The following is a 26958-nucleotide window of genomic DNA, read 5'->3' on the forward strand; positions in this document are numbered from 1 at the left end:
CTCTAGCCCCCGTGGGGTATTGTCGATCATCAGGTTTGATATCCGAGGCGGACATTCCGCCGAAAACCTGGGGAGTGTATATAATGCATACGACAAGGCATGCAATTCCGATATCAAAACACCATGATAGAGCTAAGGGGCCGATCACTGCACTTGGCCATTACGGTCAGCGCTGGAAGCGCCTATCTGCTTTTTGGATATGACCAAGGAGTGCTCGGAGGGCTGGTCTCGCAACCAAGCTTTCTCTCCGCCATCGGCCATCCCAGTGCCGAATACCTGGGGACAATTGTTGCTCTGTTTAATATCGGCTGCCTCGCAGGGTGCCTGGTCTCTGCCATCTTTGGCAATCGGCTTGGACGAAAGAGATCTATCAATTTCGGTTGTGTGATCATGATCATTGGCGGGATCATCCAGGCTTCTACCTACGGGGCTGGACAGCTGATCGCGGGGAGAATCATCTCTGGGATTGGGAATGGTATGATACCTTGACGTCCTTTCTTCCTTGCTGACGAGAAGATGCAAGGTATGAATACCTCGACTGTGCCCGTTTACATTTCGGAGACATCACGCAGTGCCGTCCGCGGGAGAACCCTCGCCATCCAAATGTCTATCGTCATAGTAGGAGCCAAATTGGACCGCGCGGTAGGAGGTTACTGACAGAAATTTAGTTTGGGACGGTCGTCGCTTACTGGCTTGACTATGGCATGATCAAGACCCAAACTGGCGAGGTATGTTTGTCTCTCTTCGCGGTATGGCCCCTGCTGACCACGCTGGACCAGGTCGTCTGGCGGTTTCCCCTGGCCTTCCAGGACTTCTTCGCCTTGCTAACTGTTTTCACTTTGCCTCTCTTACCAGAGTCCCCTCGGTGAGCCTTTTCACAAATTGGCTAAAGCAGAACTTACCATAGTAGATGGCTTTACTCCCACGGCCGCCAGCAAGAGGCCATCCACGCACTCTCCCGACTCCTAGACTTACCAGAGAACCATGAAGACGTCCTTGCGGTCGTGACTGAAATGCAGCAGGCGCTTGCAATAGAACAAACCAACAGTTCAAGCTTCACATTCCGAAGCATCTTCCGCGACTCGACCCAGGTCAAAAACCCCCGTCGTCTGGTCCTATGCTTTATGTTGCAACTCTTCCAGCAATTCACCGGAATCAACGTCATAGCCTTTTACGGTAAGCCCTCCACAGCCAAGTCGTAGCATCGCAGGAATCTCAGATTACCATGCAGTAACAATCGTGCTCGAAACCAACGTCGGTCTCTCCCGCGACCTAAGCAGCCTCGTCGCAGGATTCATCCAAATCGCATTCTGGCTGGGCACCTTCCCCCCAATCTTCCTTATTGATAGACTAGGCCGTCGCAAGGTCCTCATGCTTGGCTCTTCAATGCTCTGTCTAGCAATGGTCCTGTTCACGGTCGGCGTGGGGTTAGCAACGCCTGCGTCATCTCGCCTGGCGCTCGGGATGCTCGTCATCTACGAGATATCCTTCGGCATGAGCTGGAACTCCGTCCCCTGGCTGTATGCTCCTGAGATTACGCCGTTGAACCTCCGACATGTTGGAGCCGCTGTCGGGTGCTTTTCTGAGTGGTTGTGGACCTTTGTATGCGTTTAAATCGGCTTGGGGGGTGAGGTTGTCGAACTGAAGAGCTGACTTTCTCCATAGGTGATCGCACAGATGACGCCGCCCGCTATCGCAAATACCGGATGGAAGATCTACCTCCTGTTCTGCATTATGCTGGCGCTGAGCATTCCGTTTGTGTATTTCTTTTTGCCAGAGGTTCGTCAACTTATCCTTCTTGGTGCATTTGAGATCTCAGTGCCTTGGCTGATTGGACCGTGAACAGACGAGTGGGAAATCGCTAGAAGAGATTGACTATATTTTTGTGAAGCACAGGGGGCAGATTCAGGAGCTCTCTGAGAGCACAGGATCCACTTCAAACGGTACGGAGAGTAAGTCGGAGGGGCACGCTCAGCAGATAGAGCGTGTTTGAGGTTTTTAGTGAGGATTCAATGGAAGCTTGTGTATCATGGTAATTCTCGCCATTTACCATGCATGATTGCGTTATCAGTATCATTTAAGTTCAATCAAGCTTTTGTTTCAAAGCCGAGTTATAGACGCAACCACATCTCATCACTGTTGCCAACTCTCACTTGGCTTCATAAAGGCTTTCCATCAATGCCTTTATTGGAAAGCATAGGGAGGCATTCCACAAAGTAATATTGACTGACCTGATCAGTGTATCTGATGTCTCCTATGAAGGAACAGCTACTCAGACTTAGGATGCCCCGATATAGGCGAGACTCAGTTTCTCGCATACATATCATTTGTCTACATTGAGATAAAAGATGTAATTCTGATAAACCGTGATTACTTGGATGATAGGATCCCACTCGATCAAGCCCCCGAGATGGTTCTCAAACACCCTAGATCTTCCCACGAGTCAGAAACCTATCTGGGATATCTACGCTCTTACAGCGGAGATACTCGGCCAAATTCTTGCCTAGCACATCATATGTGGAACTTGACGCCACGCCACGATCAAGATGATCTTTCAGCAGAAAGTGCACAGCTAATACAGATCTTGTTAGTGCATTCAACCCAAAAGGCGACCGGTGACAAGGGATGGTGTACAACTCACCCCAAATGTTTGGCAGCTCGAACCGAAAGATGTCATTTCCCACATCGTCTTTCCCAAGCAACTCTCTGACCTTTTCTACGGTCAACAAAGATCGTAGCCAATCCCATTCATCAGCATGGCGAACGAAAAATCCCACGTTGGCATCGGATCCCTTGTCGCCGGATCGGGCATGCACTACATAGCCGAGAGGTGCGCGGGTGGTGGGACCGAACGTGGCTAGTTCTGAAGGATTGGCTGTCTCGTACGATGGTTGCTCGGGAATAAATGGTACTGTGTCTTTTGGGGGGTCAATTGGGATCGAGACTCCCTTGAACGGAGCGTGGCAGACATGGTCAATCTCGTCCTGTGGGAAGATAGACACGAAGTACTCATAGTATGGTTTGGGGGCCGCCTGGCGGGTGTCGACAGCAAATGTTGCCCCGGGGTAGCTTTGCATGATTGTGTCGGTACAGGGACGGAGGAATTTTGACAAAGAGAGCGCCTCCTCCGTGTGTGACTGAGCGAAGATTCGCAGGTCCGCTGTAGCTGCATTTTGACTCGATGGGTCGACGGGACACGAGCCATTGACGTGGAACTTTAGGGTATGATACTGCGACTCGTCTAGGAGATGTCGCACCTGCCTTTCCAGGAGCTCGGCTTTCTCTTCAAGGTCCAAACCGCAGAGAAAAAAGTGTACCTCTGCTTGGAAGCCGCCGTGTGCTGTGATGCCGATTTTCGTGGTTGGCGGTGGCTTGCGACTTTTCACATTGGAAATGTGACTGTTCATTGTTAGTTATGGGAGCTAAAGGTTTTCTCGGTGGAATTATGAGCATACACTCGGTTGGTTGCCTTCTCCTGAATGATAATATCGTCCAGAATGGCCACCACATCGGGGTTATAGTAGAGTGGACCTTGAATCTCGTAGAGCAATTGGGCCTTGCATGTATCCACTGTGACCATGCCATCTTTTCCTTGTTGCATTGTCATCACAAAGTCACCGGCTGGGCCAACCTCAGCAATAGGAAAGGCAATGTCGACTGCAGACCCGTTAAGAGATTTGAATCCTGAAAAGTTACCGCCAGTCACGTAGGTGGAACATTCGATGAAGTGGCCTGCCACAAAAGCATGGGCCAGCTGATCATAGTCTTCTCGGCTCCATTTATGATAGTAGGCTGCACAGGCAATGGTGGGAGAGGCATCAGTCACCCTTCCGCATAGGACGATGTCTGCTTCTTGTTCGAAGGCCTCGACAATGCCCCATGCTCCGATGTAGCACTGTGCATAGATCGGAGTGAAGCCCCAATCAGATAGGGACTTCCCTGCTCCATGTCAGCTTCTCGTATCTCTTTGCACAGTTTATTCGCATTTCCATCTATCAGAATCAAAAAATAACAGCCCACTCACCTGTTGTAAGACTAGTGAATTCTCTCCCCGACTGGATGGCCTTCTGAAGGACTCCAGAAACCTCGTCACCCTCAATCCAAGCCACCTTAAGATCAAGGCCCTTGGTCTTGATGATCTTCACGAGAGCATCATGCAACTTCTTTGTGTCGCTAGCCCCAGCGTTGACGGCAACCTTGATTCCTCTCGATGTAAGGTCCGGCAACGCAGGCTCAATCGATTCCAAGAACGATGTCTCGAACTCCGATGACACTTGATTGCTATTCACTTTCGCCCCACCGCGAGTTGTCATGTTATATTCGGACATCCAGTCACCCACGATAAACTGGACATTCTCTGTCCGAGCCAACTCTGCCAGTCCATGGCGTCGGTCGGTCACTGACCCGGAGGCAGAGGCGATGCGGAGGGTGTTCTTTGCGTTAACGGTCATGATTCAGGTAGGGTGTATACACGATAGCTGGGTACAAATACGGAACGCATGATGGATATTGTAGATGCCTTGGCTCAATGGCCCTTTTAAGTGGATGGTTGTGCTGAGTTCATCATTGCTGGACAGATCCGAGGGCCGAGCGAGTATGGACAGTACTAGCCATCCATCGGCATTCGGCACAATGCAGGGAAGCTGTCCAATCAAAGGACACGTCTATTGGTTGGAATGTGGATAGTCTGGGTGGAAATTGGGGGGTTGTTGGGGTAGGTGTTAGGGATGAAGATCGCCAGTCCGTGACTGCCATGACTCGTGCCTTTCTGCAGGGTTGGCCGCCTCAGGCATTGAGCACGCGTCCACATGACAATCCCTCAAATGGAGAAGCCTTCATCTCCGGGCTTGCGTAGGTCAGTAGGATGGGAATACTCTATTGCAGATTCTCCCTGGTGAGTATTTTTAGTTATTTTCTCTTGTTACATCTACAACGAGTAAAGTGCAAAATACATATAAAAAAAGCTTTGATTGATCTCGCGCAGTCCTAATAGCAGATCATCCACTCAGTGTGTCTCTACTGTGAACTCCCCTTATAGTTCATATTAATCAAGACAGTTTTAGGCTCGGTATAGGCCAACAAAGCATTCACCCCGAGCTCTCTTCCAAGACCACTTTCTTTGGTTCCACCAAATGGACATGAGAAGTTGATCGTACTGATGCAATTGATCCCCACAACTCCTGAGTCAAAGGCCGAGCTGATACGCAATGCCCGATTGAGGCTTTCTGTAAAGACTCCGGACATAAGTCCATACCGGCTATCATTAGCCCGCTGGAGAACTTCATCTTCAGTTTTGAACTTGTTGACCACGACGACGGGTCCGAAGATCTCCTCCTTGTAGATCGAGGCATCAGGCTTCGTGTCGGTGAAGATGGCCGGCTCAATGTAGTATCCCTTGGTAGATATGGGGCGGCCACCAATGAGCAGAGTTCCTTGCTCCTCGGATTCAGCACGCTTGATGATCTCCAGAATGCGTTCATATTGCGCCTTGTCGACGACAGGTCCCAGCTCTGCGCCTTCAGCCTCTGGGTGACCCATCACGCTGCGTTTGGCCTTGAATGCCGCTTGGTAGGCAGTGAGGAATCTATCGTAGATCCCTTCTTGAACATACACCCTCGTCGAAGCGAAGCAGATCTGCCCTGAGTTGGTGGTAAGGCCATTGACGCACCTAAATGAGTGGTCAGAAACTAGTCGTAAGTGCAAGGATAGGACATTTCACACTCACCAGTGTACGGCATTGTCGAGGTCAGCATCATCAAAGACGGCCGCTGGGCTCTTACCTCCGAGTTCCAGGGTACATCTTTTGAGGTTGCTCTTTGCCGCGAGAATCTGGACCGTCTTGCCTGTGGGTATACTTCCTGTGAAGCTGACCTTGGCTACTTTCATATGACTCGCTAGTAGGGCGCCAGTACTTCCATCTCCTGTCACCACCTGGAACACACCGGCAGGGAATCCGGCTTCTAGCACTAGCTTTCCGAGCTCCGCTGCCATCAAGGGGGTCTTCTCGCTCGGTTTCAAGATGAACACGTTGCCTGCGGCCAACGCTGGTGCAGCCTTTAGCCCGACAGATGCTAGAGGGCCGTTCCAAGGAATGATACTGTCGAAGTCAAATCAGCTGTGATAATAAACTGTGGGGGAAAGCACTCCTACCCGGCCACAACACCCAATGGCTCATTTCTCACGATCTTGTAGAAGCCATCGTCGGCGGGGAAGGACTGGCCAGGAAACTTATCCACCCATCCGGCATAGTCTTTTGTCATCACGTGTCAGTTTCATAAGCGTGATACTTTATTCAAGGTTGAATCACTTACATCGAAAGCATCCGATTGCCGTTTCAATCTCCGACTTGCCAAATGGGTGATAAGGCGCACCTAGGGTCAGGCGTGTCAGGTGGGCTAGACGGTCCTGATTTGCCTCCAGAAGATCTGCAAAGCGTAATAAAATGCGCCCACGCTCCACATTGCTCATTTGACGCCACTCAGAGCCCAGGGAAAATGCAATATTGGCAGCTTGTACGGCTTGATCCACGTCGTCGGGCCCGGCGACGGGGATTTGATCACTCACGAGATCTCCTGTCGCTGGATTATAGACAGAGATTCTGTGGGGGATTTCGCATGAGATATCATCATAAGAGCAAGAATTGCAGTAGCTTACTTGTGTGAGTTGAGACAGTCCACATACTTGGAGGCGTTAGCAATGTGGACACTTTCAGAATCGCAGAGTGACTTACAGTGTTATTGATGAACAATTGAGTGAGATGGGGACTTAGCTCCATTTTCAAATAATAGACTGATACCGATAGTTATCAGGGGGAGAGTGCCTAAACAAGTTAAATGTCGAAGTTGTCATCTATTGTCAGATGAAGGACGATTGGCTTTGGCGGATTGAATTTAGCCATAGCCTTGGCTATTATATAGTCGAACCATGTTTGATCGAGGGAAACCAAAAAAAGACAAAAAATAAAGCGAAATGCCATGAGTCATGGACAACCGGAGGGCTCAAAGAAAAGCGAGGCAATCGGCTCTTCGTTTGGACAAGATGAATGCGGGGAATTCTTGTCGTTGGGGAGGCTCTAAAGCCACACCCCGCATGCAATCCCCACCTCCCGCTAGTGCCGTTACGGGATTGACCAGTCACATGATTCGACAGACATCACCTGCTCTCCTAGAGGTGCTATACCTCATTAGGACTAAGGCGCCGTGGCATGACTAACAGGGGGGTGGCCGTAGGGCCTACCGGCGGACCACAGCCCAGTATTGGACCTGGATGACCTCACCTGGTTTCTACCTGCTCCCTGCTGCATACACCCACGATGTCCGACTCCGAGGCCAACGTCCCTACGCGCAATGCTCGCAATCGCAGAAAACCGCGCACTGTGTCATCGCTGACTGCGCAGCAGATCCAGCACAAACGCGATCTGGACCGGAAGGCGCAACGCGAGCTGCGACAACGCGCTAGGTCTCGCGTCCTGGATCTGGAGCAAGATTTAGCACGTGCAAAGGCATCCTCGTCTGAGCGGGAACGCAGCATGATGGATGAAATTCAGAATCTGCGTGAGGAGAACCGGCGGCTGCGCGATTGCCTGGAAAGCATTGGCCAATTTGCGCTGAATGGCTTGTCCACGGAGGAAAGTGCGCAACCGATGCATGAAAGACGCAGTCCTGATTTAGTCGCCATGGATGGTAAGTCGGTGTTTCTAATCTTCTCTATCATGGAGGGTAATGCTGATGGTGTGACTAGATGCGACACATGAGCCGGACAATGGCCCTCTGCAGGACGATGCCTCAACCTTGAGCAATGGGCCCGTTGACATCGGTCCAGGGACCACTGGAAGCACCGGGAATGCAGTAAATAATGAAAATACAGGAGCCCCCGGAACCACAGGAACGCCGATTACTATGGCAATCCCAGGAAATACGCGCAGTACTAACCACCTTGGGCAAGACTTTACACATAACAGTCATCATCAGGATGCTTTTAGATGGAGCACAAATCCACAAGAGGAATCTCGGCAAGTTCTACCAGATTCTTATCATGATAACACAGTGTCCACCGGCGTTGAACTCCCATCGCCAGATTCAGAGAGCTTGGCCGGCCAGAGTATTGTCGACCGACCGCGGCAGCCAGGTAAGCTTGTGTCGCTTTCTTTAATTGGTCCAAAATTAACATGGAGATCGAAAGACCACTATCTAGACTGTACATCCCACACTCAGGAATGTATCGTGGCCCCTTCCACTACGACAGTTGTGACTCCAGCGTCCTCCATCGCAGCCAACACACTCATTCAGCCCCCTACATCCACCACCATTGCATCCATTCTTCCCAAACATCGCTCTGCGACATGTCCCTTGGATCAGATTCTTTTGGACTTTGCCAGCTCCCGGCGATCTTTGGCTGCCAAGGGGTTCCCTATTGACGTGGTCGTAGGGCCCTCCCAACCATGCCTACAAGCAGTCGTAAATCGTCTAAGTACAGGTGAAGTCCATGCGACCAGCCGCGTCCTTGCTGAAGTTCTTGCCACATTCTCTCACGTGGCGCTCCCGGAAAAATTGGCTTTTATGTTTGTAATGTTCCGGACTATGAGGGTAAGTGTAGCAGCTGTTACAAAATGAAAATCTTCTCTGACCGACACAAGTGGCAATTGTCATCCACCGATTCAAACTATGATGAGATGCCGCGCTGGCTTCGGCCGACCGCAGTCCAAATTACGGTGCCTCATGCAGCCTGGATCGATAATATTCCTTGGTAAGCTTTGCCAAAATTCACTTCACGAATAGCCTCTAACAGGACAAGGCCACGAGTGCGTGACATGTTGATCGAGAATCCTGAGAAATACCCTTTTCCTGTTTTCTCGGAACTGTATTCGGAAAATGTGACCGTCAATTGGCCTTACGATTCAATGGATACGGTTTCTCATCAGGGTGACTCTCTTATTTTCAACCCGATCTTTGAGAAGCATGTGCGAAAGCTAGATAACTGGACCGTTTCGGGTCATTTCAGGGACTATCTCCCCGAGATGACAGCGGCCATTTACGGGCGTGATTGATGTCTGATATATGGTCGTCTACAAACATCACAACAAGGGAAATCCAGAACACAAGGTCAGCAACGCCGCCTTCTTCTATTCATTTGCTCTAATCTATGACTCCATCAGACACTAATGGAATATTCCTTGCTAAACGGGTAGTCGATGTAGCCCACGGGTGACTTAGGAGTGTAGAAAGTCGGCCTTTCATACTGATTGAAATCAAGGCCTTTGGCTATGCGGAACGGCAAGTCGGGGTTTGCCAGAAAGTGACGCCCAAAGGCAATGGCGACGCGGTGGCCTGGATGGGCCTGGATAGCCTTTTCGGCCGACTCCCCCGTGAATCCACCGGCCAGGATGATCGCTCCTTTGTCACCAAATGCGTTCAACAGAAAGCTGTTATCCTCATCAGCCGCTTCAACCGTCATACCGCCCGAGATCCGCGGCTCAACCACATGCAGGTACGCCAGATTGAGTCGGCCCAGGCCCTCCACTAGATGTGTGAACTGTGTGTGCAGGCCATCCATGCGCATGCCTTGGAATCTACTCCACGGGCTGATGCGATACCCCGTTCTCTCGGGACCAACGGCATTCGCCACGGCCTTGGCCACTTCCAAGCCGAAACGAGACCGATTCTCAACGCTGCCACCCCAGCTGTCTTCCCGGTTATTGCAGGTGCTTTGTAGGAACTGGTCGCACAAGTAGCCATTGGCGCCGTGGATCTCGACGCCGTCGAATCCCGCAGCGATGGCGTTCTTCGCTGCCTGGGCGTAGTCGCTGATCCACTCCCGGATTTCGTCTTCGGTCAGAGGCTTGGGAACAGCGGTCGATTCGGAGATGGGCAGGTTTCCGCTCGAGATCACGGAGTAGCCGTCTTTTGCGAGGACTTCGGGGCCAGCAGCGCGTCCTAGTGCCCATAGTTGGCAGAAGATGAAACTGCCTTGACTGTGCACGGCGTCGGTGACGGTCCGCCATTGTTTGATCTGCTCGTCGTTCCAGATCCCCGGGACGTTCTCCATCCCGCCTGCGCGAGCTGAGATGAATGTCCCTTCATTTATCAGCAGGGTGCCGGGGGTGGAGGCTCGCTGTGCGTAATATTCGCGGGCGATATCAAGAGGGACGTGATGGTCATCGGCACGGTTTCGCGTCATCGGGGCCATTGCGATGCGGTGTTTGAGATCCAGGCCGCCGACCCGGATCGGAGAAAACAGATTGGTCGTCATGGTAGTAAGACGGTGTTATCGGTCGGGGTGTGTAGTGTTTGATCTTATTCGGGTTCGGTATGCCGACAGACGGGCAGTAGTTATACGCATCTCTGAAGTGAGAAGAAACACAGAACGAAAGATCATGTACGCCACCTGATTATCAAGCAGAAGAAATTTCCATATCCACAATCGGCGACATTTTCAATTAATTAACCCGGGCGTCGGAGACTTCGTCATAGCCGATAATTTGAACAACGGCGTGATGGGGCTACATGGTGAGCCATGACAAAGAAGCCATGAATCATGGAGAATCGAGTCATGCCCCACACGTCATGGACACCATCAACAACAACCATGTTTCTACTACCCCGGACCATGACCAATGCACCTATGCTACGATATGCATGACAGTACCCCACGGGGTACTAGTTTGCTCGTTTCTTACCCCGACATTGATCGACCAATACAATGACTTAAATGAGGCCGATGGATGCTATCATTTGGACGGAATGGCCTGATGCACAAGCAAAAAGAAAAGCGAATCCCAAGGCACCCAGCCCAAATGAAGCCCTCGATGCGAGCTGCACAATACAACACCGTACGTTATTCTTTTCTCTTTTCTCGCTCCTCTACTAACCAGACTAGACGACCAACAAGGTCGAGGTGAACGAAATCCCAATCCCCGAGCCGGGCGAATATGACCTTCTCATCAAGAATAAGTGTGCGTCACTTTGCCACTCGGATCTGGTACATATAAAGATATTCAGAATGCACCAAAGTTCGTAAAGACTAATGAGATAACAGATGCTCTTCTGGGGCCATACAGCCGAGAAACCACCAGTCGAGAAGATCACGCTTGGCCATGAAAACACAGGCGTTGTTGTCGCAACTGGCAGCAAAGTCCACGGGTTCAAGGTTGGAGATAATGTCGGATGTCTGGGTTGCAGCTATGCTTGTTGTGAGTTTTGCCTTCTGCGAGAGGAACACCTACCTAAGACAAGAGACTGATCTCACACACGCTAGACCAGTGCGAGGGCTGTATGGTCCACAATCTATTCTGCGACCAAGGCACAGGCAAGCTCCATGGATTCACTACACATGGGCATTTTGCCGAGTACTCACTTGCCGATGCGCGTAATTCCATGGTTCTTCCTGATGGGATCGATATGGTTGCGACGGCGCCGCTTTTCTGCGCTGGTGTTACTGGTTAGTTGCTCCCCCCTTTTCCAATAACTCGGTGTTAAGATTTTTAGCATATCACGCCGTGAAACAGTGCAATCTCAAACCTGGACAGTGGATTGCAGTCATTGGGTGTGGTGGATTAGGTCATTTAGGTCAGTGTTGATAGTCTCTGGCCGGCGTAAAAGATAGACAGCTAACCCAATCCCTCACAGCCATTCAGTATGCCAAAGCAATGGGCATCCGAGTCATCGGCGTGGATATCTCTGATCCACAGCTGGAATCGGCCAAAGGACTAGGCGCTGACATCACATACAACTCGCTCTCCAACCCGACCTATGCCGAAGAACTGAAGAAGATCACCGGAGGAGGCGCCCATGCGGCCGCCGTCTTCAGTGCATCCAATGCGGCATACGAGAGTACTCCGAGTATATTAAGGTGAGCTCACTCAACTCATCTGGAAATTCATTGCTCACAGATCTACCATTTCAGAATAAACGGCCTTATGATGGTGGTCGGTATTCCAAAGGCCAACCTCTCCATCAACGCTTTGGATATTCTACTAGGTAAATACCGCATCCAGGGCGTCAGCAGTGGCACTCCGCAACAAATGCGGGAGCCCATTGAGTTCAGCCACAGGCACGGCATCAAGCCGCATATGACGACGTTTCAGAGTCTTGATGATATCCACGCTATGATCGATCTGATGCAGAGCGGGAAGTCTGCGGGTCGGCTTGGGATTGTTTTCTAGAGGGCGTATCCTATTTCATATCATTATCAAGTGATAACATTGTCCAATATGCAAACAGAAAGAAGCAATGCCTGACATATATCAGTCTACATGCTCCAAATCCATCTCATCTACTTATATTCCTGAACCTCCTTCGCACCCTCAAAATCCGTACTCCTCACCACCTCCTCCATCGCATCCAACTCCCCCAGCATCTCCAAACATTGCCCCCGCACAATACCTAAAGCATCAGACCCCAGCACCACACGCAGAGGAACCTCCCCCGTCCCAAAGAACCTCCCCTCGCGCCTCACAACATCCAAAATCCGCTCCACAGCCACCACAGGATCCCCAGGCTGCTTCCCATGCGTCTCCTCCTGCCTCGACGCAAGAGCCCCGACTAGAGAATCATACTCGGGCACCGGGTCCACACAACGAGCTACCTCCCTCCTGCCTGCGGCTAGAATGTCCGTCCGGAATTGACCCAGCACGATGAGATGGGTGGTGATTCCGAGGGGGGTGGTTTCTTTGTGCAGGCTTTCGATCGCGCCTGGGATTCTATCTGGTTAGCTGGTGCAATCCCAATATGCAAGATTCATCGGGTTGATAAAGAATGGGATCGGGGATGATAATCCTACCCTCGAGTGCAAACTTCGACGCACTATACGGCCCCCCAGCAGCAACGCCCAACCAGCCCGCAATGCTGCTCATGAAGATAATGGTTCCCGTGCGCCGGGTCCGCAGATGAGGCAGCAGGGCACGGGTCAGATTCATGGGCCCGAAGAAGTTGGTGTTGAATTGCTCGAGGACCTGCGAGTGGCTGGATATGTACAGGCCCGTGCAGCTCTGTTAGAAATCATATTTGGGGGGAGCCGAACGGGGGGAGGACGCACCTGACTTCCTCCCACACGCCGGAGAGAACGTATCCCGCGTTGTGGACTAGGACGTCTATCTGGCCGAACAGCGCGATGGCGGTGGCGATGGTCTCGTCGAGCACGTCCTGCGAGGCAGTCACGTCGAGCTGGAGGAGTCGGACATTGTCCTGGTCTGCGAGGTCGGCTAGGGTGGCGATGTTGCGCGCAGTCGCGACGACGGCGTCTCCGCGGGCAGTGATGGCGGGGACCATTAGTTTGCCAAAGCCGGAGCTGCAGCCTGTGAGGAGCCAGACGCGGGGGGGTCTGTGAGGCATGATTGGACTGGACAGAGGGTGTCAGATTTTCTTGAGTATCAGAGGAACAGACGAGGACGGGTGTCCACGGATTATAAGTAGAGATTCTATCTCATGTACATCTCTTCCGCTCATCACATGACCGACTATAGACTGACTCTATACTACATATTAGACCATGCAGTTTTGAATCATCCTGCATATCATCCTCATTCCTTGTTGAACGATATTCCATCCCCTCCTCCAATCCCTCCAATTGCATCGCCAACAATCAGATTCTCATACCCCACCATATACGTCATCGGCAGCTGCATAAACTCATTACAATCGTCGCTCAGCGCAGCCGCATATTCGTCACTGTTGTAGAACGCCATCCAGTCGTCCCATGAGCGCACCCACATCTGAGCGCAGCCGTCGTATTCCAGGACGTTTTCGCCGAGACTGCGGGCTCGGTCTTTCATTTCGGGGGTTTGGTGGTGCTGTTTGTGATTCAGTGTCAGCATGGGGTATTAATTGTGAAGAGGGGGGAAAGGGGGTAGCTTACCTGGACATAGCGAAGGATGTGTTTTTGAAAGGCTTGCGTGGCTATGGCTAGATCGGCATGGATGGATTGCCAGTGGGTGAAGAATTTCTCAGGGGAGATGTCGGGGAGCTTGTGGAAAAAGACGGAGATTTTGATGGCGGGTTGGATGTTGGGGGTTGGTGAGTTGAGTTCGGGGTAGGTGAAGGTGTGGGATGTCATTTTTAGATTGTGTGCTGGTTTCTTGGTCTGGAGGGATACTGTCAGTAGGAATGTTTTTTTAAGATGTATGGTTAGCTGGCATGAGTCAGGCTCTTTATGTCATGGCTTGTTCAGTATAGTTCATCGATCATCTGATTGTTCGTAGCCCTAATCTGGAGATGGCGGGGAGTTTGAGATTCTGCAGGCTTAGCTGTACTATCCGGAGATCACATAAGTATGGTCTTTAATATTCCCTTGATAATTGACCGTGAGATGCATTCAAGCCAAAATGTACTGTATGTGGACGATCAGCGTTCTGAGTCAGTGTGATAGAGTCATGACATTCTACTTGTCCACCGAGGCTCAGTCAGGTCGCTGTCCAACACTGACTGACAGAGTCGAGTACTTATACAAACCAAGAGCGCGATGCTTGAAGATGGATCCTTTTTTACTTCCTCTCATTTCGGCAACTCAGTATGGCCTCACCAATACCCCAACTGGTGCGGGCAGCTATTCCCGCATACGCCTGTCCTGCAGGCACCAAGATGCACATCCTCAATCTGGGCACGCTGAGCGTTGATGAAGGCTGGTATTTCTATTCCACGCCATCCATATTCTAACCCCTCATTAACACTTAAGCTGTCCTCAGGCTCCTCATGGGCGCCAACGGAGGCTCAGCGAGCAACCCTAACCCAACGAACAAACGCCGAGACCTGATGCTGATAGCGGCACTAATCGACCACCCCGAAATGGGACTCCTACTGTTCGAATGCGGAAGTGCGCAGGATGTACATGCGGTATTCTTTCTCACCGATCCTCAACAAGTCGGGATCAAACTGATGGGCCACCGTAGCAATGGGGTGACGAAGCCGTCGACGTCTTCCCACGCACAACCTACGAAGAACGCCACCATTTGCCAGTGGCGATCCGCAGTGCCGGATATGATATCAAAGACGTTCGAGCGGTGATAATGGGCCACCTGCATTTAGACCATGCCGGCGGACTGGAACATTTTCGCAACACGGGGGTGCCGATCTACGTGCACGAAGAGGAATTCAAGCACGCGTGTTGGGCAGCCGCTACCAAGTCAGAGGGTGGACTTTATCTGTATGTCCGGAGACCTCTCGGTATCTTTTACTCTCAATCTAACGTCATATTCAACGAAAGCGCGGACTACCTCTCCCTGGACAACACGCTCAACTGGCAAACCTTCAATGACACCCAACTCGACCTCTGCACCGGAATCACCCTCTACCATTGCCCAGGCCACACTCCGGGGCTATGCATAATGCAAGTCAATCTTCTCCACGACGGGACGTTCATCTGGACCACGGATCAGTACCACGTTCGCGAAAACTTCGAGTCGAATTGGGCACATGGGTGGTTGGCTAGGGATTATCGGAGCTGGGTTGATAGTGGGAAGCTCATTAGGCGGCTGCAGAGAGTCTTCGGGGCGAGGTTGGTTTTCGGACATGATTTTGAGGTTGCGGAGGGGTTGATTAGGGAGAAGGGGTTTTACGAGTAGGACGATCTGCCTTAACCCTCAAACTGTCGCGTTCTGTTGAACGCCTCTCTCGAACAGTGGTGTAGTATTACAATAGTAGTAGCTGTCATACTCTTTCAGTATGTCTATCCAGTGTCTGCTATGTTGGGAGGATAATAAATAGTGTTAATATGTACCAAAGTTAAAAAAGATACTATAGGCGTTATTAGCTAGACAGTTACTCCATTAACTCAATAAACTGTATACTAAGTAGCTTTTTATCTTAATATTTATCGCTTATTTCCCCTTTAAGGGCAGGCTAATGTTCTTTTTTCTCTTCAAATCTAGACTATTTTTAATTATTTTAGTAGCCTCTAACTCTCTACTAGTGGCGCTATTTCCGATGATATAAAAGTACTCAAGCTAGCAAAGCTTTTTATTATTAGTCCTTGGTCCTAGAAATAGTAACAGAGACGTATAGTGGGATATATTTTATTCTAAGCTAACGTGATCCTGGAGGAAGTGGTTGAAAGTCTCGAATATTATCATATTTATTATTGAGTCCGGCTAGAATACGAAGAAATATAAACGAGACACGATACTACAAATGCCGGAATTCGACAGAACGGCAAATAGAACCGGTGTAAACACTCTGGACTATACCAAATGAACTACCCTATAAGTGATATCTCTACAATAATCATCATAAATAAACCCATTATATTAATACTAATTCTCTAGATAATCCCAATTAATATTGTAAACTCCGCCCCCAACGGCGGCCAATCATCAACGTGACGTCCCACTTTGCAACGCCATCTTTCTTCCTCTTCATCCTCGTCTTTTCTCTTCCTTTCTTCTCTTCATCTCCCCTTTCTTTCCTGCTGGCATTTTCTTCTTTCTTGTCTCCCCCTTCTATTTATAGCCCGCTCCATGCCACTCTTCCGCAAAAAACCCAAGTCTCCGCCCACCGCGTCGCCCGCATTCCGATCTGTCGAGCATCTTCCCCAACTGACCGACCGCCGCGGCTCCTCCGTCTCCACCGCCATTCCAGCTCATCCTCCACTGCCTCACTCTCAACCGCAGCCACTGCCTGTCCCTCCTCCTCCCTATTATCATCCCGCCCACACGCCGTCTCAGTCGTCCCTGCATCGCTCGCAGAGTCAACGCCACTCCCGCAGCGACCCCGCCGTCGCCCTGCCCGCCTCACCCTCTGCACCGCAGCAGCGCTTCGATGTGGACCCGTCCGACGACGAGCTCGACGAACAACAACACCACGACGGTCATCACCCGCGTCGCACCATCCGGAATATCTTCTCCCTGCATTCGTCCCACTCTCCGAGGGATTCCACCGGTCCTCTCGAGCGCCATCGTTCCCTGAGAAGAGCGTCGCCTGCCGCTCGTCGCAACCGCCCGCTGTCCGTCGACACGACCGGTGCGGACAACCACCCCCCGCTGACCTCCCGCTCGCGAGAGTATGTGGTAGAGTCCCTCCGCTCGACGCCTCAGTCTCCTATGCCACCACAGGACTTCCTCCCTTCGTCTCAGAATAACCCCCGGCTGCCGCGGTCCCCGCACGTGCCGTCCATTCAGCGGTCCAACACCGATTCTTCGTTGGTGCTCGATACTCCCCCTCCGACCAACTTACATCATCCGTCGCCTGTCGATCCGTCCAGAAACCATCCGGCCGAGCTGATCCCCGGTCCGGTCCAGCACCCATCTCTGGACCCGTCCAGCGCTCGTCCTCCGTCGCGACAGTCCATCGGACCCCCTTCCCCTCTTCGTCCGCTTCCTAGCCACCCGCCCGACGTTCCACAGCAGAGCATGTCGGACCGTCCGTCCACGGGACCTGCATCGGGTCCCCCTGCCAGCTCCACCTTTGGGCAGGGCGCTCCGGACACGGGCCTCCGCAACAATAACAATCCCGTTCAAGCGTCCGAGCCGGGACGCAGCACGCCAACCTCCAACCACAGCCGAAGCCGCGACGAGGCAGATGTCGACATGCGATCCCTGGTGCAGAAGCATGACGAGCTCCGTACGTTTTCCGTTGGCTCCCGCCCCGTCTCATTCTTTGGACCCGCGCAACTGACCCGATTGTCTTTTGCTTCTTTGCAGAGGCCAAGTATTCTAAAGTGAAACGATACTACTTCGAAAAAGAGGCCCAGGTGCAGCACCTGCAGAACACGGTCGCCCATCAGCGCATGGCGGTGTCGCGAACCGTCCTCGACGACAACGAGTACGCCAACCGGTTTGGCCGCCTCGACGGAGCCATCAAGGACCTGGCGTTCGCCGTCCGCAAGGACTGGAAGACTCTCCCCTCCTGGCTGAGCGGATTCGTCAACGAGGATGCTGCCGCCGTCGGCACGAAGGAAATGACCGCCATCGGCCGCGCGCTCATGAGTCGCTGGTTGGCGGACGAAGTGTTCGGGCGCTATTTCCACCCGGTGCTGGAGCCGTCCTTCAGCCGGCACCTGAAGGAAATCGAGCTGAACCTGCGCCGGCAGCAGGGCAAAACCGCCACGGAGGAGGACAAGGAGAATGCCATCGCCCGCATCTCGAACTGGCGTCGCACGACCTTGGACGGGCTCGAGGACCGGCTGATCGGACCGGCCGCCGACGAATACCGCACCCAGCTGATCGACAACCTGGTGAAGGGCTTGGTTAAGGCGCTCACCGATCACCTGCAGAGTCCGCCACCCCCAGGAATCGACAACGGCGCCCGCATGATCGTGGAAAACGCCGTCGGCATCGCGGAGAAAATCCCTCTCGAGTCTCGCGATCTCTGCGTGGACTACCTCCTCCCCGGCACCGTTGTCCACGAACCCACGATGAAGGTCGAGACCGGTATCCCCCCCTTAACCAATGCCAGTCCTCCTGAAGCCCTCGCTACCCGCGGTTCCGACGATCAGGACCGTCCTGCCGACCATCCCGGCGCCGAGGACCCCGACCTCGACTCCTCGTCGGGCTCGACCAACCCCGACGCCGCAACCCCGGGACGCGAACAGCGCGTGCGCTCCGTCTTCAGCAGCCTGATGGGTCGCAAGCAACAGCAACAAGGCGCACCGACGGCCCCGGGTCCTGGCGGCAACGGGGACTCGGTCCGCCCGACGACCGCCGGCGCCGACGACCGTGCGGGTGGCGTGCCTCCTACACCGCGCATTCGCTTTTCGACCTTCATTACGGCTGACGTCCGGGGGAGAGGACCGGTGAATGTGCTGGTCAAGGCGCCGGTATATCTAATGGAATGACTTGGCATGTGATTTCTGTTTCTGTGTTGATTAGGATTAGCGTGTATCGATTGATTGATGACTTGGTTGATTGATTGCAGCGTGATATCCACGCGTTGCGTGTTTGTGATTCCGTATAGTATCTGAGATGAGCGGTACTGTACATACATAGATGAGGATGAGGTATGATATGAATTTGTTTCTGCATTGAACATTGAATAGATTGAATTGCTGGCGTCACTCGAAGGTTGACATCGGACCATCGAGTGCTGGTGCATACACTAATAACAGCACAGTACAGATGGAGTCACGAGACATCTCTTCCCGTGACTCCAGCATTGGACGTATAATCCATCATCTCACAGCACACAGAGCCCTCCCATCCCAACTTCTCATCATAAACAGCAAACATCGGACCTGAACTGGGCTGCGATCCATTACACTGTATACATTAATTGCCTAATAGCGTATGGGGCTGGTTAATTAACCCCGATAAGTCTACGACAAAGTATAAGAAATAGCTGAATTCTTAGGCGGCCTGAATATGCCCTTCCTCGCATGAATATACCGATAGTGTGTATTCTTATAGTTACTCTTATTGCAGATGGTCTGGGCTCTATTGATCAGGACGCCAGATTAAGTCGGAGAGTCCGAAGTAGGGGGCCTCTTCCGAATAAGCAGTGGTTAGACCCAAGAGAGGATATATTTACTAGAGTTGGTGGGAGGGGAGCTTAGTTACTATATAATCGACTAAGTACATCTTGTGTAGATAGTGAGGCCGGGGTTAGCTTTGGGGTTAATCCCTGTATAATAAATTATATTAGGAATACCTGCGAGCTTGGGAGTGATAAAAATAGGATCTGGGCCTAGACGCAGTGAGCCTACGCGAGACGAGCATATATGGGGGGACGTATATCTGCTTGCATAGAGGCTTCGGACTCGGCAAAAGTCTTGTATTTAGGGATTTTATGGAGCTGGGAAGCCTCGATATCAGGCAGGGCGTACCTACCTGCATAACTACTTGAATTAATAAATAGAGTCAATCATTCAATCAAATCAATGGACGGTCTCGGCCTGAAGGGTACCAAGATGTGTTGTTTCGCGATATGTTCTTTTGCCAACGAATTCTTTCTAAGTAGTTAGTAGATCAAGCTTTATACTAGGAACATTTACTAGGGTGGGAGATTGAAGTACTATGCTGTCCACCAGCGTTGATAAAAGGCACCTCTAGTACTGCGTAGAATAGACCTACATAGCCGAGGACCACCGCAGCGATTCAAAAGAATAGATGAATTAGTTATACTTAGATTGAAAGGGGTCTTCTTGGAAATTCTCGGCACATCAAGTTTTCAGTTCCCTAATTCAGCGAGCACCGCGCCAATTCCTCAATCGAATCCCAGACCCAAGCCCAACCAAGTGTCTCTGGTGGTGCTGGAACTCGCCTGAAATACTCTCCATCGCCTTCCCCTTCGTCTCGGGCATATAGACCGCACAAACCCCCACCGTGGAGAGAATACACCCACAGAAAAGAAAGTATATGCCGAATGGCGACTTGTCCAACAGGACTGGGGTGATGTACGCGACGGCGAAGTTTGTGATCTACCGTTAGGTCATCAGTTTAGCAGTATTCAGCAGCTGGAAGGGGAGGGGAGAAGCTGGGAGCTGGGAGCTAGGATGGACTAGACGTACGCAGTTCGCACTCTGCGCGATACTCGTCACCGTGGCTCTTGTTGGGACGGGTTGGATTTCGCTAGCGAAGACTTTGATGCCGAGGGCCCATGCTTCGGATGATCAGTTTCTTTGCATCTTGCGAGGGGATAAAGTTGCGGTTCAATGAATTTCTCTGGGAGTCGCAAGGAAAGCCATAAACTCACTCATACAGTACGTAATCGAGAAGACGTAAATCGCAACGATAACCACCCATCTACCCACGCCTGACGACGTGTGCACACTTCCCGAGGCGTAGAGAGAGCCAATCGTAGCCATGACCGTGGCCAACACCATCCCGCCGTATAAAGTTGAGGCGCGACGTCCAATCCTGTCTGTCAATAGAAACGCCGGGATTGAGCTGACGCAGATGAGGATGGCAGAGACGCCGGACGCGAAGAACGACGCCTTGGAGGACGATAGTCCGGCTTGTTGGAATAGAAGGGGGGCGTACTGGTAGGCATCATCCAACACTTAGATCGAGTAAAGGATACGGAGGACTGTCAACTTACATAGAGAATCCCATCAATGCCACTAAGCTGCTGCATCGACATGACGAATATCCCAAGAAGCGCTTGTCTCCGTGACCCGGGGCCCATAATCTGCTTCAGCTTTCGAACAGCCAGATGATATTGACCCCTGGCGCGTTCCCATCTACTCAGATTCTCGTCTGAACTAGTACCCTCATCAGGATGAGAATGCAGTCCATCAGAGAAATCACCTCCCCGATCGACATCCCCAACTTGCAATGCCACCCAGGCAGCTTCCGCCTCGACATGGCGACCGCGGTGGGTCAGCCATCTCGGTGACTCCGGGAGATAAAACGTAGCTAGGACTGTTAAGAGGGCAGCAAGACCGACCTGAATCGCTAATGGAAAGCGCCACGAGAATGCCGACAACACTAGAACTGTGCCATAGCACATGAAATAGCCCACCATGAGCCCAATGGTGATGAATAGCTGTACCATGGATGCTAGAGGCCCTCGGTATTTGGCGGGTGAGATCTCGCAGATGTACCTTCATGCAGGATTAGTAGCTTCCAGTAATTCTAGTAGTAAGGGAATGTGCATGGACAGCAGACAGGGTCAAATCTACATACACTACCAATGTGCTGAGAAAGAGCCCCTCCCCAATTCCTGCGACGAGGCGTCCGAGGAGAAAAACCGCAAGGTGGCTAGCACTCGCTTCCATGGTCACACCGATTGTAAAGACAAACGAACCGATGGCGAGGAGTCGGGTTCGGCCGAGTCTATCAGACAGTATACCTGAGAACAAAGATGCGAATGTTGCAGAGAGAAGCACCGAGGATATGATGAGCCCGTGGATTGACGCCGATATGTGCCCAATTGTCTCGAGAAAGCTAGGCATTACCGTTAATGGCCCTATAACACCTGTGTCTAGGCTAGGACAATGTGAGGAGCTATGAGTATAGTAATAGATGCTTGAATTTCTGACATACCCATTGAGAAGCCCGCCGATAGAAACAATGATAGCGGACGTGAGATAGCGAGGGATTGAAAACATTCGGAATGTCGATAGCTTCATTTCTCTTTGTATGATTTCCGAGTTGAACTGAAGATGGAAGCACGGGCCAGCCAATTGACTGGTAGTGCCACTCCCACGCAGCCCACCTACACGCTGACTCTATTCAGCTCTCAGTGGCTCTGGGAGGCAATCTGCTGAATGACTTCGGAACGATCGAGAAACCTAGTAGAATTGATGAAAATAATTGACTAACTGATGGAACAGGCAAGGTGGTAGGTAGGAACGGTAGGATGATCCCGGTAGGTGTGGGAGGGGTCGTCTCTAGGTGGTTGGTCAGGTGGACCGCCCACCGCCTTGGCGTCATATATACGTCGCAGATAGCAGCATTGTAGCACAGTGAATCCTTTGTGAAATGAAGATTCCGGGGATCACTATGTGACTAGCTAAATGTTCCGCCACGGAACCGTGTGTGCATTCCTTCCCAACAGTCCATCCAGATACTTGAGCACACGCTCTTTGACATCCTCAGCAGTGAGTTTAAAGTGGGGATAAACAGCCTCTGCGGCCACCGTAGTTCCAAAACCAAGTTGCCCTATACTTGCCGTGGCATACTTCGCCCAGCCGTCAGTCGACATGGCCTCAAATGACACCACAGGCCGCCCATCCCAGGGAAAAACCATTCGCTGGTATTCCTCGTCCTGCTCCTCAAACCGTCGCATGCATGGCATTGAGACTATACGTGTTGGGACCCCACAATCCTTTAGCAGCTGTGCTGCTTCCACCGCGTGAAACAAATCTCCCCCGGTTGAGACCAGGGTGACTTGGTATCCCACACCTTTGTTAAGAACATAAGCCCCTCTCTGCATCTTGTGCCGATTTGTGCCTGACTGCATTGGGACGGCGTGACGGTTCAGACCGATGATTGATGGCCCATCAAAGCTCAATGCCATCATCCAGGCACCCTGTACTATAGTGTGAGCTATTTCATAGACGTATATCAGTAGTGCTTCTGCTAAATACTCACAATAGCCTCCTCGGCATCACCCGGGCGGATATGCAGAATGTCGGGCATGGAGCGGAACAGATTAACAAGTTCGATTGGCTACTCGCGCGTCAGGGATGGAATGGCACTCAATTGGGGTGGGGGATTCTGACCTGGTGCGTGGGACCGCAGGCACCTTCAGCAATGCTATCATGAGTGCCAATATGAATGGCGGGCAGTCTGGCGAGTGCACTCATACGGATAGCAGGCGCTCCATAAAGCTGAAACATTGCAAACGTGGCAGTGACTGGAATGAATGCCCCTCGCGAGTAGGCAGATATGCCATTTGCAATTGCCATCATTGCATGCTCTCGAACCCCGTAGTGGATGTATCGGCCACTGTATGACATTCCATCGTGGTGGCTAGGGGAGCCAAAGCGTTGCTGTCCACCTTTCAGCATGAAGTTGGGCTCGGAAAGGTCTGCCGAGCCCGCGATAAATGAGACTGTATCCCAAAGATAATCATGGATTTGTCCGGACGCTTGGCGGATCGGGATGGGGTGGTTTGGAGGCTGAAATTCATGGAGAAGCCGCATCCAGCCCGACGGTAGCCTTCCGTGCACTTTCAACAACAGTTGCTCGGCTCTCTCTGGACATGCCATCTGGTATTTCTCCAGGTTCCTTTCCCACTGCTGGTAGAGTATCTTACCACGCTTAGGGATCTCTGCCCAATACGTGCGAACCTCCTGGGGAACGTAATGTGTCTGCTGGGGGTCCAAATTCCACTTCCTCTTACATTGGTCTACGGTCTGTCCTCCAAAGGACGTGTGATGCGCTTTGTGTGTTCCTGCTTTGTCGGTCCCATGCCCAATCGTGGTTCTTATATTGATAAACACAGGGCTCCCTCTGTGCTGCTTGGCGTAAGTGATGGCCGTATATATATTGGCCACGTCGTGGTTGCCATCGAAGACATCAATAATGTACCACCCGCAAGCTCTGTCGACTACTTAGTTTAGGAAATTCTGGATATCTGGTGCGACTTAACCTACCGCATTTTCTCGTTTACATCCTCGCTTGTAGTGAGAGTGATGGGACCATCACATTGGATGCCATTGTTGTCATAGATGAGAGTAAGATTGTCGAGCTTGAGATGCCCAGCGAGGGAGATTGCTGAGAGGAATAAGTCTCGGATGAACTGAATATATCACCTGGATCTCACCTTCCAAAGCGACCCCTTCTTGTAAGCAAGCATCCCCAGTAGAGCAATACACTCTCCCCAGTATGATCTCTGACTGGTCCGTGTTGAAGGTGGCTCGGAGATTCATATTAGCAATGGCCATGCCAACCGCATTCGCAATGCCCTGGCCCAGCGGCCCGGTCGACATGTCCAGCCCATCAAACTCGATTTCCGGATGAGTCTTGGTCATACTGGTGAAGTCCAAAGCAGTGGGGTGGCAGTAACCTTTCAGTTGCTGCATGGTCCATTTTTCGTATCCGCTTAGATGCAGGAGAATGTACTGCAGAATGCCCACATGGCCATTCGACAGCACAAACCGGTCCCTATCGAACCAGTCGGGGTGTGCAGGGTCATAGCGCAGGATATGTCGCCAAAGGGTTTGAGCTATAGCTGCCATCCCGAGAGCACTCCCTGCCACGCCGCGTTAGTCTGTCGTTGGCTGGCCTTCTGGCTGGCCACATACCTCCATGGCCAGTACCCCATTGCTGGCAACAATCCAGGACCAAACCTCGAATGACTTCAATTGATCTTTTGTCCTGATAAAATATGTCGGGCTGCTCGCACGTCTCCTGCAAGGCTTTCGCCTTGAGTCCATTCGCATCATTAGACTGGAAGGATGTAGGATCAACAATTCTGCTAGGAGCCATCTCGATGGAGTGTCTTTTTCAGTATAAAAGTCAGGCAACCTGTGATGTCCAAGATTGACTAGATCAAGCGATATCTTCTTCTATGGCGCTCGTCTTATAGATTGGCGTAGACATATCGAGGTACGCTATTATGCCCGATGAGATACGCATTTGGCCGAGCGAGGGAGAAAGCCTCATCACACGTCGCTGTTCAAATGTTCCACAAGATGACGTGAAATGAGTCCGCACATACATCCCACCCATGTAATCATGTAACCCATAGGTCATCTAGTTCTTGTTTTTAACTTGTACAGCCGGATGATCCTTCTAAAAATAAGCCATCTTGGATGCGCAGAGGGGGAAAGGATCGCACCCCCTCGCCTGCTGTTCTTTCAATTCCTTCTTTGAGCATAAAGGTGATATCACTCTTTTACCCCTCGGGCTTGTATTGTCTTGTTTCATTTCAAATCCAACGGACATGCGCTGAGCAATGATATCATATTTCCATAATAAAACAACAGCAATGACTAAAACAATGCTCACATACAGCAAACCACTCAAAGATGACGTCCATGAGTAACAAGTAGATGCGAGAGAAATCCCTTTACGGCCTATGCTTCCCCAGCACAGCTGCTTATTATGTGCCCGCCCCAGAAGCGAATGAATCGCACCAGACTACAAAACCCCATCAGATCATACAGACGTCATTACCAAGTTCAAAATATCCACCTTTTCCTCTATCCCTTACTGCCTACAATAACTCTTTTGTCTGAAATGCTTCATCAAATTCCCTCACTTGGCTTCGGCACTTTCCAGGTTGACCTACAAGCTGACCCCCAACAGGCCGCCAAAGATGTCACTTTGAATGCACTTAAGACAGGGTATCGCCATATTGACACGGCCTTTGCGTACGGGAACGGACGGGTAGAAAGGGGTGTCGGTCAAGCCATCCAAGAGAGTGGAATTTCCAGATCAGAAATATTTCTGGTGTCAAAGCTGTGAGCTGTGTTCATATCTGGATAGCGAAAGGTTGTCACTGAAGCATGTGCCAGACACAACACGTTTCACGAACCGGATGCTGTCGGTCTTGGATTGGAGCGGACTTTGACAAACCTACAAGTCGCCTATGGTATGTGACCAGCCATGATCAACTGACGTAGCTGATTGATCATTACAGTGGATCTCTATCTCATGCATAGTACTCGCCCGAACAGCCTGCTGTTGCCTAGTCCGATATTGCTCTAACGACACAATGTAGATCCGTTTGCTTACTCCCACAATGAGAGATATGAAACTCTTCGGAAGGAAGACGGCTCCAACAAGGTTTGCTCCCAATGCCGTGTTCCTAAATTATAGTCACTGATATTTTGGCTACAGCCGGTTATTGATTTGGAAATGTCCCGTCGCTATCCGGACACATGGAAGGCCATGTACGAACTTTTGGCGACTGGAAAGGTCAAGCATATAGGTTCGCTTTCTGCAACATGACCGTTTAATCACATCTTGCTAGAACTAGGACACAGGTGTTTCGAATTTCAACATTCTCAAGCTGCAGCGTCTGATGGGTGAGACTGGAATAGTTCCTACAGCCAACCAAGTCGAATTCAATCCGTAAGTACTCGGAGGATATACGTTATACTTGTGGACGTAGAGTGATGCTCACAAGACAAAGATACTTTCCACAGAAAAAGCTCTTAAGCTTCTGTCAAGCCCATGGGATTCAACTAGTTGCCCATAGTCCCCTAGGCGGTGCTCCTGCCCCTGCAGTCGTGGGCCGCGAATCAAATGGTCCTCTGCAAGACCCATATGTAATGGCTGCAACGCTTCCTTATCTTCGTTTTTTCAGCTGACACACCATCTGCTATACCTCAGGTCAATACTCTTGCACAGAAATATAAGTGCACGGCCGCGCAAGTCATCCTGAGCTGGATTCTTGCACGGGGAGCTTGCGCCGTACCAAAATCCAAGAACATAGATCGAATGATCGAGAATCGGAACTGCCATATCCCGTTGGAAGTCTTGGAAGTCGAGCAGATGTCGAACCTCGTGGGCCGGAACGAAGAGTACGCAGTTCGAAATTTGCAACCTAAGGATCATATCGGGTTTAACATCTATGATGAAGAACTTGATCAGCCGGTGTAATTTTTCCGCTTGGGATGTAGCCAAGGATGCTAAGGATTCGG

The 26958-nt window shown here is 51.3% G+C and overlaps 13 protein-coding genes across 13 annotated transcripts; 6 read left to right on the forward strand and 7 right to left on the reverse strand.

Moving 5' to 3' along the window:
- Positions 1-123: 123 nt before the first annotated feature.
- On the forward strand, positions 124-1842 carry P170DRAFT_353669 (sugar porter family MFS transporter; the record flags this gene model as incomplete). The annotated part of the gene is made up of 7 exons (XM_024843991.1): positions 124-475; positions 524-618; positions 669-728; positions 780-865; positions 908-1176; positions 1232-1602; positions 1666-1842. 7 exons carry the CDS (start codon positions 124-126, stop codon positions 1840-1842), a joined length of 1410 nt encoding a protein of 469 aa, XP_024705399.1.
- Positions 1843-2426: 584 nt separating this feature from the next.
- On the reverse strand, positions 2427-4451 carry P170DRAFT_445481 (acyclic terpene utilization AtuA family protein; the record flags this gene model as incomplete). The annotated part of the gene is made up of 4 exons (XM_024850713.1): positions 2427-2572; positions 2642-3399; positions 3456-3939; positions 4025-4451. The coding sequence occupies 4 exons, from the start codon at positions 4449-4451 to the stop codon at positions 2427-2429; spliced, it is 1815 nt and encodes a 604-aa protein (XP_024705400.1).
- Positions 4452-5016: 565 nt separating this feature from the next.
- On the reverse strand, positions 5017-6983 carry P170DRAFT_454719 (aldehyde dehydrogenase; the record flags this gene model as incomplete). The annotated part of the gene is made up of 6 exons (XM_024851470.1): positions 6731-6983; positions 6655-6680; positions 6312-6598; positions 6151-6250; positions 5726-6097; positions 5017-5668 (listed from the first exon to the last, which is right to left on the reverse strand). Exons 1-6 carry the CDS (start codon positions 6773-6775, stop codon positions 5017-5019), a joined length of 1482 nt encoding a protein of 493 aa, XP_024705401.1. The 5' UTR covers positions 6776-6983.
- A 329-nt stretch (positions 6984-7312) lies between these two features.
- On the forward strand, positions 7313-9046 carry P170DRAFT_473675 (bZIP transcription factor; the record flags this gene model as incomplete). Its single annotated transcript, XM_024853074.1, has 5 exons — positions 7313-7682; positions 7741-8127; positions 8182-8585; positions 8636-8745; positions 8794-9046. 5 exons carry the CDS (start codon positions 7313-7315, stop codon positions 9044-9046), a joined length of 1524 nt encoding a protein of 507 aa, XP_024705402.1.
- Positions 9047-9098: 52 nt separating this feature from the next.
- P170DRAFT_135803 (alkene reductase) lies at positions 9099-10509 on the reverse strand. The gene has a single exon (XM_024842442.1). It carries the CDS (start codon positions 10246-10248, stop codon positions 9151-9153), a length of 1098 nt encoding a protein of 365 aa, XP_024705403.1. The 5' UTR covers positions 10249-10509; the 3' UTR covers positions 9099-9150.
- Positions 10510-10792: 283 nt separating this feature from the next.
- On the forward strand, positions 10793-12160 carry P170DRAFT_445484 (zinc-dependent alcohol dehydrogenase; the record flags this gene model as incomplete). Its single annotated transcript, XM_024850714.1, has 7 exons — positions 10793-10828; positions 10876-10977; positions 11035-11188; positions 11254-11436; positions 11484-11564; positions 11625-11847; positions 11902-12160. 7 exons carry the CDS (start codon positions 10793-10795, stop codon positions 12158-12160), a joined length of 1038 nt encoding a protein of 345 aa, XP_024705404.1.
- Positions 12161-12201: 41 nt separating this feature from the next.
- P170DRAFT_380470 (NAD(P)-binding protein) lies at positions 12202-13341 on the reverse strand. Its single transcript, XM_024845528.1, has 3 exons — positions 13033-13341; positions 12778-12959; positions 12202-12689 (listed from the first exon to the last, which is right to left on the reverse strand). Exons 1-3 carry the CDS (start codon positions 13326-13328, stop codon positions 12271-12273), a joined length of 897 nt encoding a protein of 298 aa, XP_024705405.1. The 5' UTR covers positions 13329-13341; the 3' UTR covers positions 12202-12270.
- Positions 13342-13516: 175 nt separating this feature from the next.
- On the reverse strand, positions 13517-14049 carry P170DRAFT_424526 (EthD domain-containing protein; the record flags this gene model as incomplete). Its single annotated transcript, XM_024847576.1, has 2 exons — positions 13517-13786; positions 13852-14049. 2 exons carry the CDS (start codon positions 14047-14049, stop codon positions 13517-13519), a joined length of 468 nt encoding a protein of 155 aa, XP_024705406.1.
- A 455-nt stretch (positions 14050-14504) lies between these two features.
- Positions 14505-15553, forward strand: P170DRAFT_445486 (N-acyl homoserine lactonase family protein; the record flags this gene model as incomplete). The annotated part of the gene is made up of 4 exons (XM_024850715.1): positions 14505-14617; positions 14678-14825; positions 14882-15135; positions 15196-15553. The coding sequence occupies 4 exons, from the start codon at positions 14505-14507 to the stop codon at positions 15551-15553; spliced, it is 873 nt and encodes a 290-aa protein (XP_024705407.1).
- Positions 15554-16444: 891 nt separating this feature from the next.
- On the forward strand, positions 16445-19586 carry P170DRAFT_424528 (uncharacterized protein; the record flags this gene model as incomplete). The annotated part of the gene is made up of 7 exons (XM_024847577.1): positions 16445-17546; positions 17669-18741; positions 18911-18921; positions 18961-19082; positions 19328-19393; positions 19508-19521; positions 19563-19586. The coding sequence occupies 7 exons, from the start codon at positions 16445-16447 to the stop codon at positions 19584-19586; spliced, it is 2412 nt and encodes an 803-aa protein (XP_024705408.1).
- Positions 19587-20034: 448 nt separating this feature from the next.
- P170DRAFT_435299 (putative transporter) lies at positions 20035-22223 on the reverse strand. The gene is made up of 6 exons (XM_024848907.1): positions 21905-22223; positions 21545-21847; positions 20958-21462; positions 20613-20898; positions 20428-20519; positions 20035-20337 (listed from the first exon to the last, which is right to left on the reverse strand). Exons 1-6 carry the CDS (start codon positions 21988-21990, stop codon positions 20101-20103), a joined length of 1509 nt encoding a protein of 502 aa, XP_024705409.1. The 5' UTR covers positions 21991-22223; the 3' UTR covers positions 20035-20100.
- Positions 22224-22373: 150 nt separating this feature from the next.
- P170DRAFT_445489 (putative transketolase) lies at positions 22374-24796 on the reverse strand (the record flags this gene model as incomplete). Its single annotated transcript, XM_024850716.1, has 6 exons — positions 22374-22892; positions 22955-23032; positions 23086-23908; positions 23962-24082; positions 24132-24560; positions 24613-24796. The coding sequence occupies 6 exons, from the start codon at positions 24794-24796 to the stop codon at positions 22374-22376; spliced, it is 2154 nt and encodes a 717-aa protein (XP_024705410.1).
- A 753-nt stretch (positions 24797-25549) lies between these two features.
- P170DRAFT_445490 (aldo/keto reductase family protein) lies at positions 25550-26917 on the forward strand (the record flags this gene model as incomplete). The annotated part of the gene is made up of 8 exons (XM_024850717.1): positions 25550-25773; positions 25828-25904; positions 25953-25973; positions 26034-26098; positions 26153-26243; positions 26299-26386; positions 26448-26583; positions 26648-26917. The coding sequence occupies 8 exons, from the start codon at positions 25550-25552 to the stop codon at positions 26915-26917; spliced, it is 972 nt and encodes a 323-aa protein (XP_024705411.1).
- Between the last annotated feature and the right edge of the window lie 41 nt (positions 26918-26958).

The sequence above is a fragment of the Aspergillus steynii genome (genome assembly GCF_002849105.1).
Source record: "Aspergillus steynii IBT 23096 chromosome Unknown P170scaffold_3, whole genome shotgun sequence".
Lineage (NCBI taxonomy): Eukaryota > Fungi > Ascomycota > Eurotiomycetes > Eurotiales > Aspergillaceae > Aspergillus > Aspergillus steynii.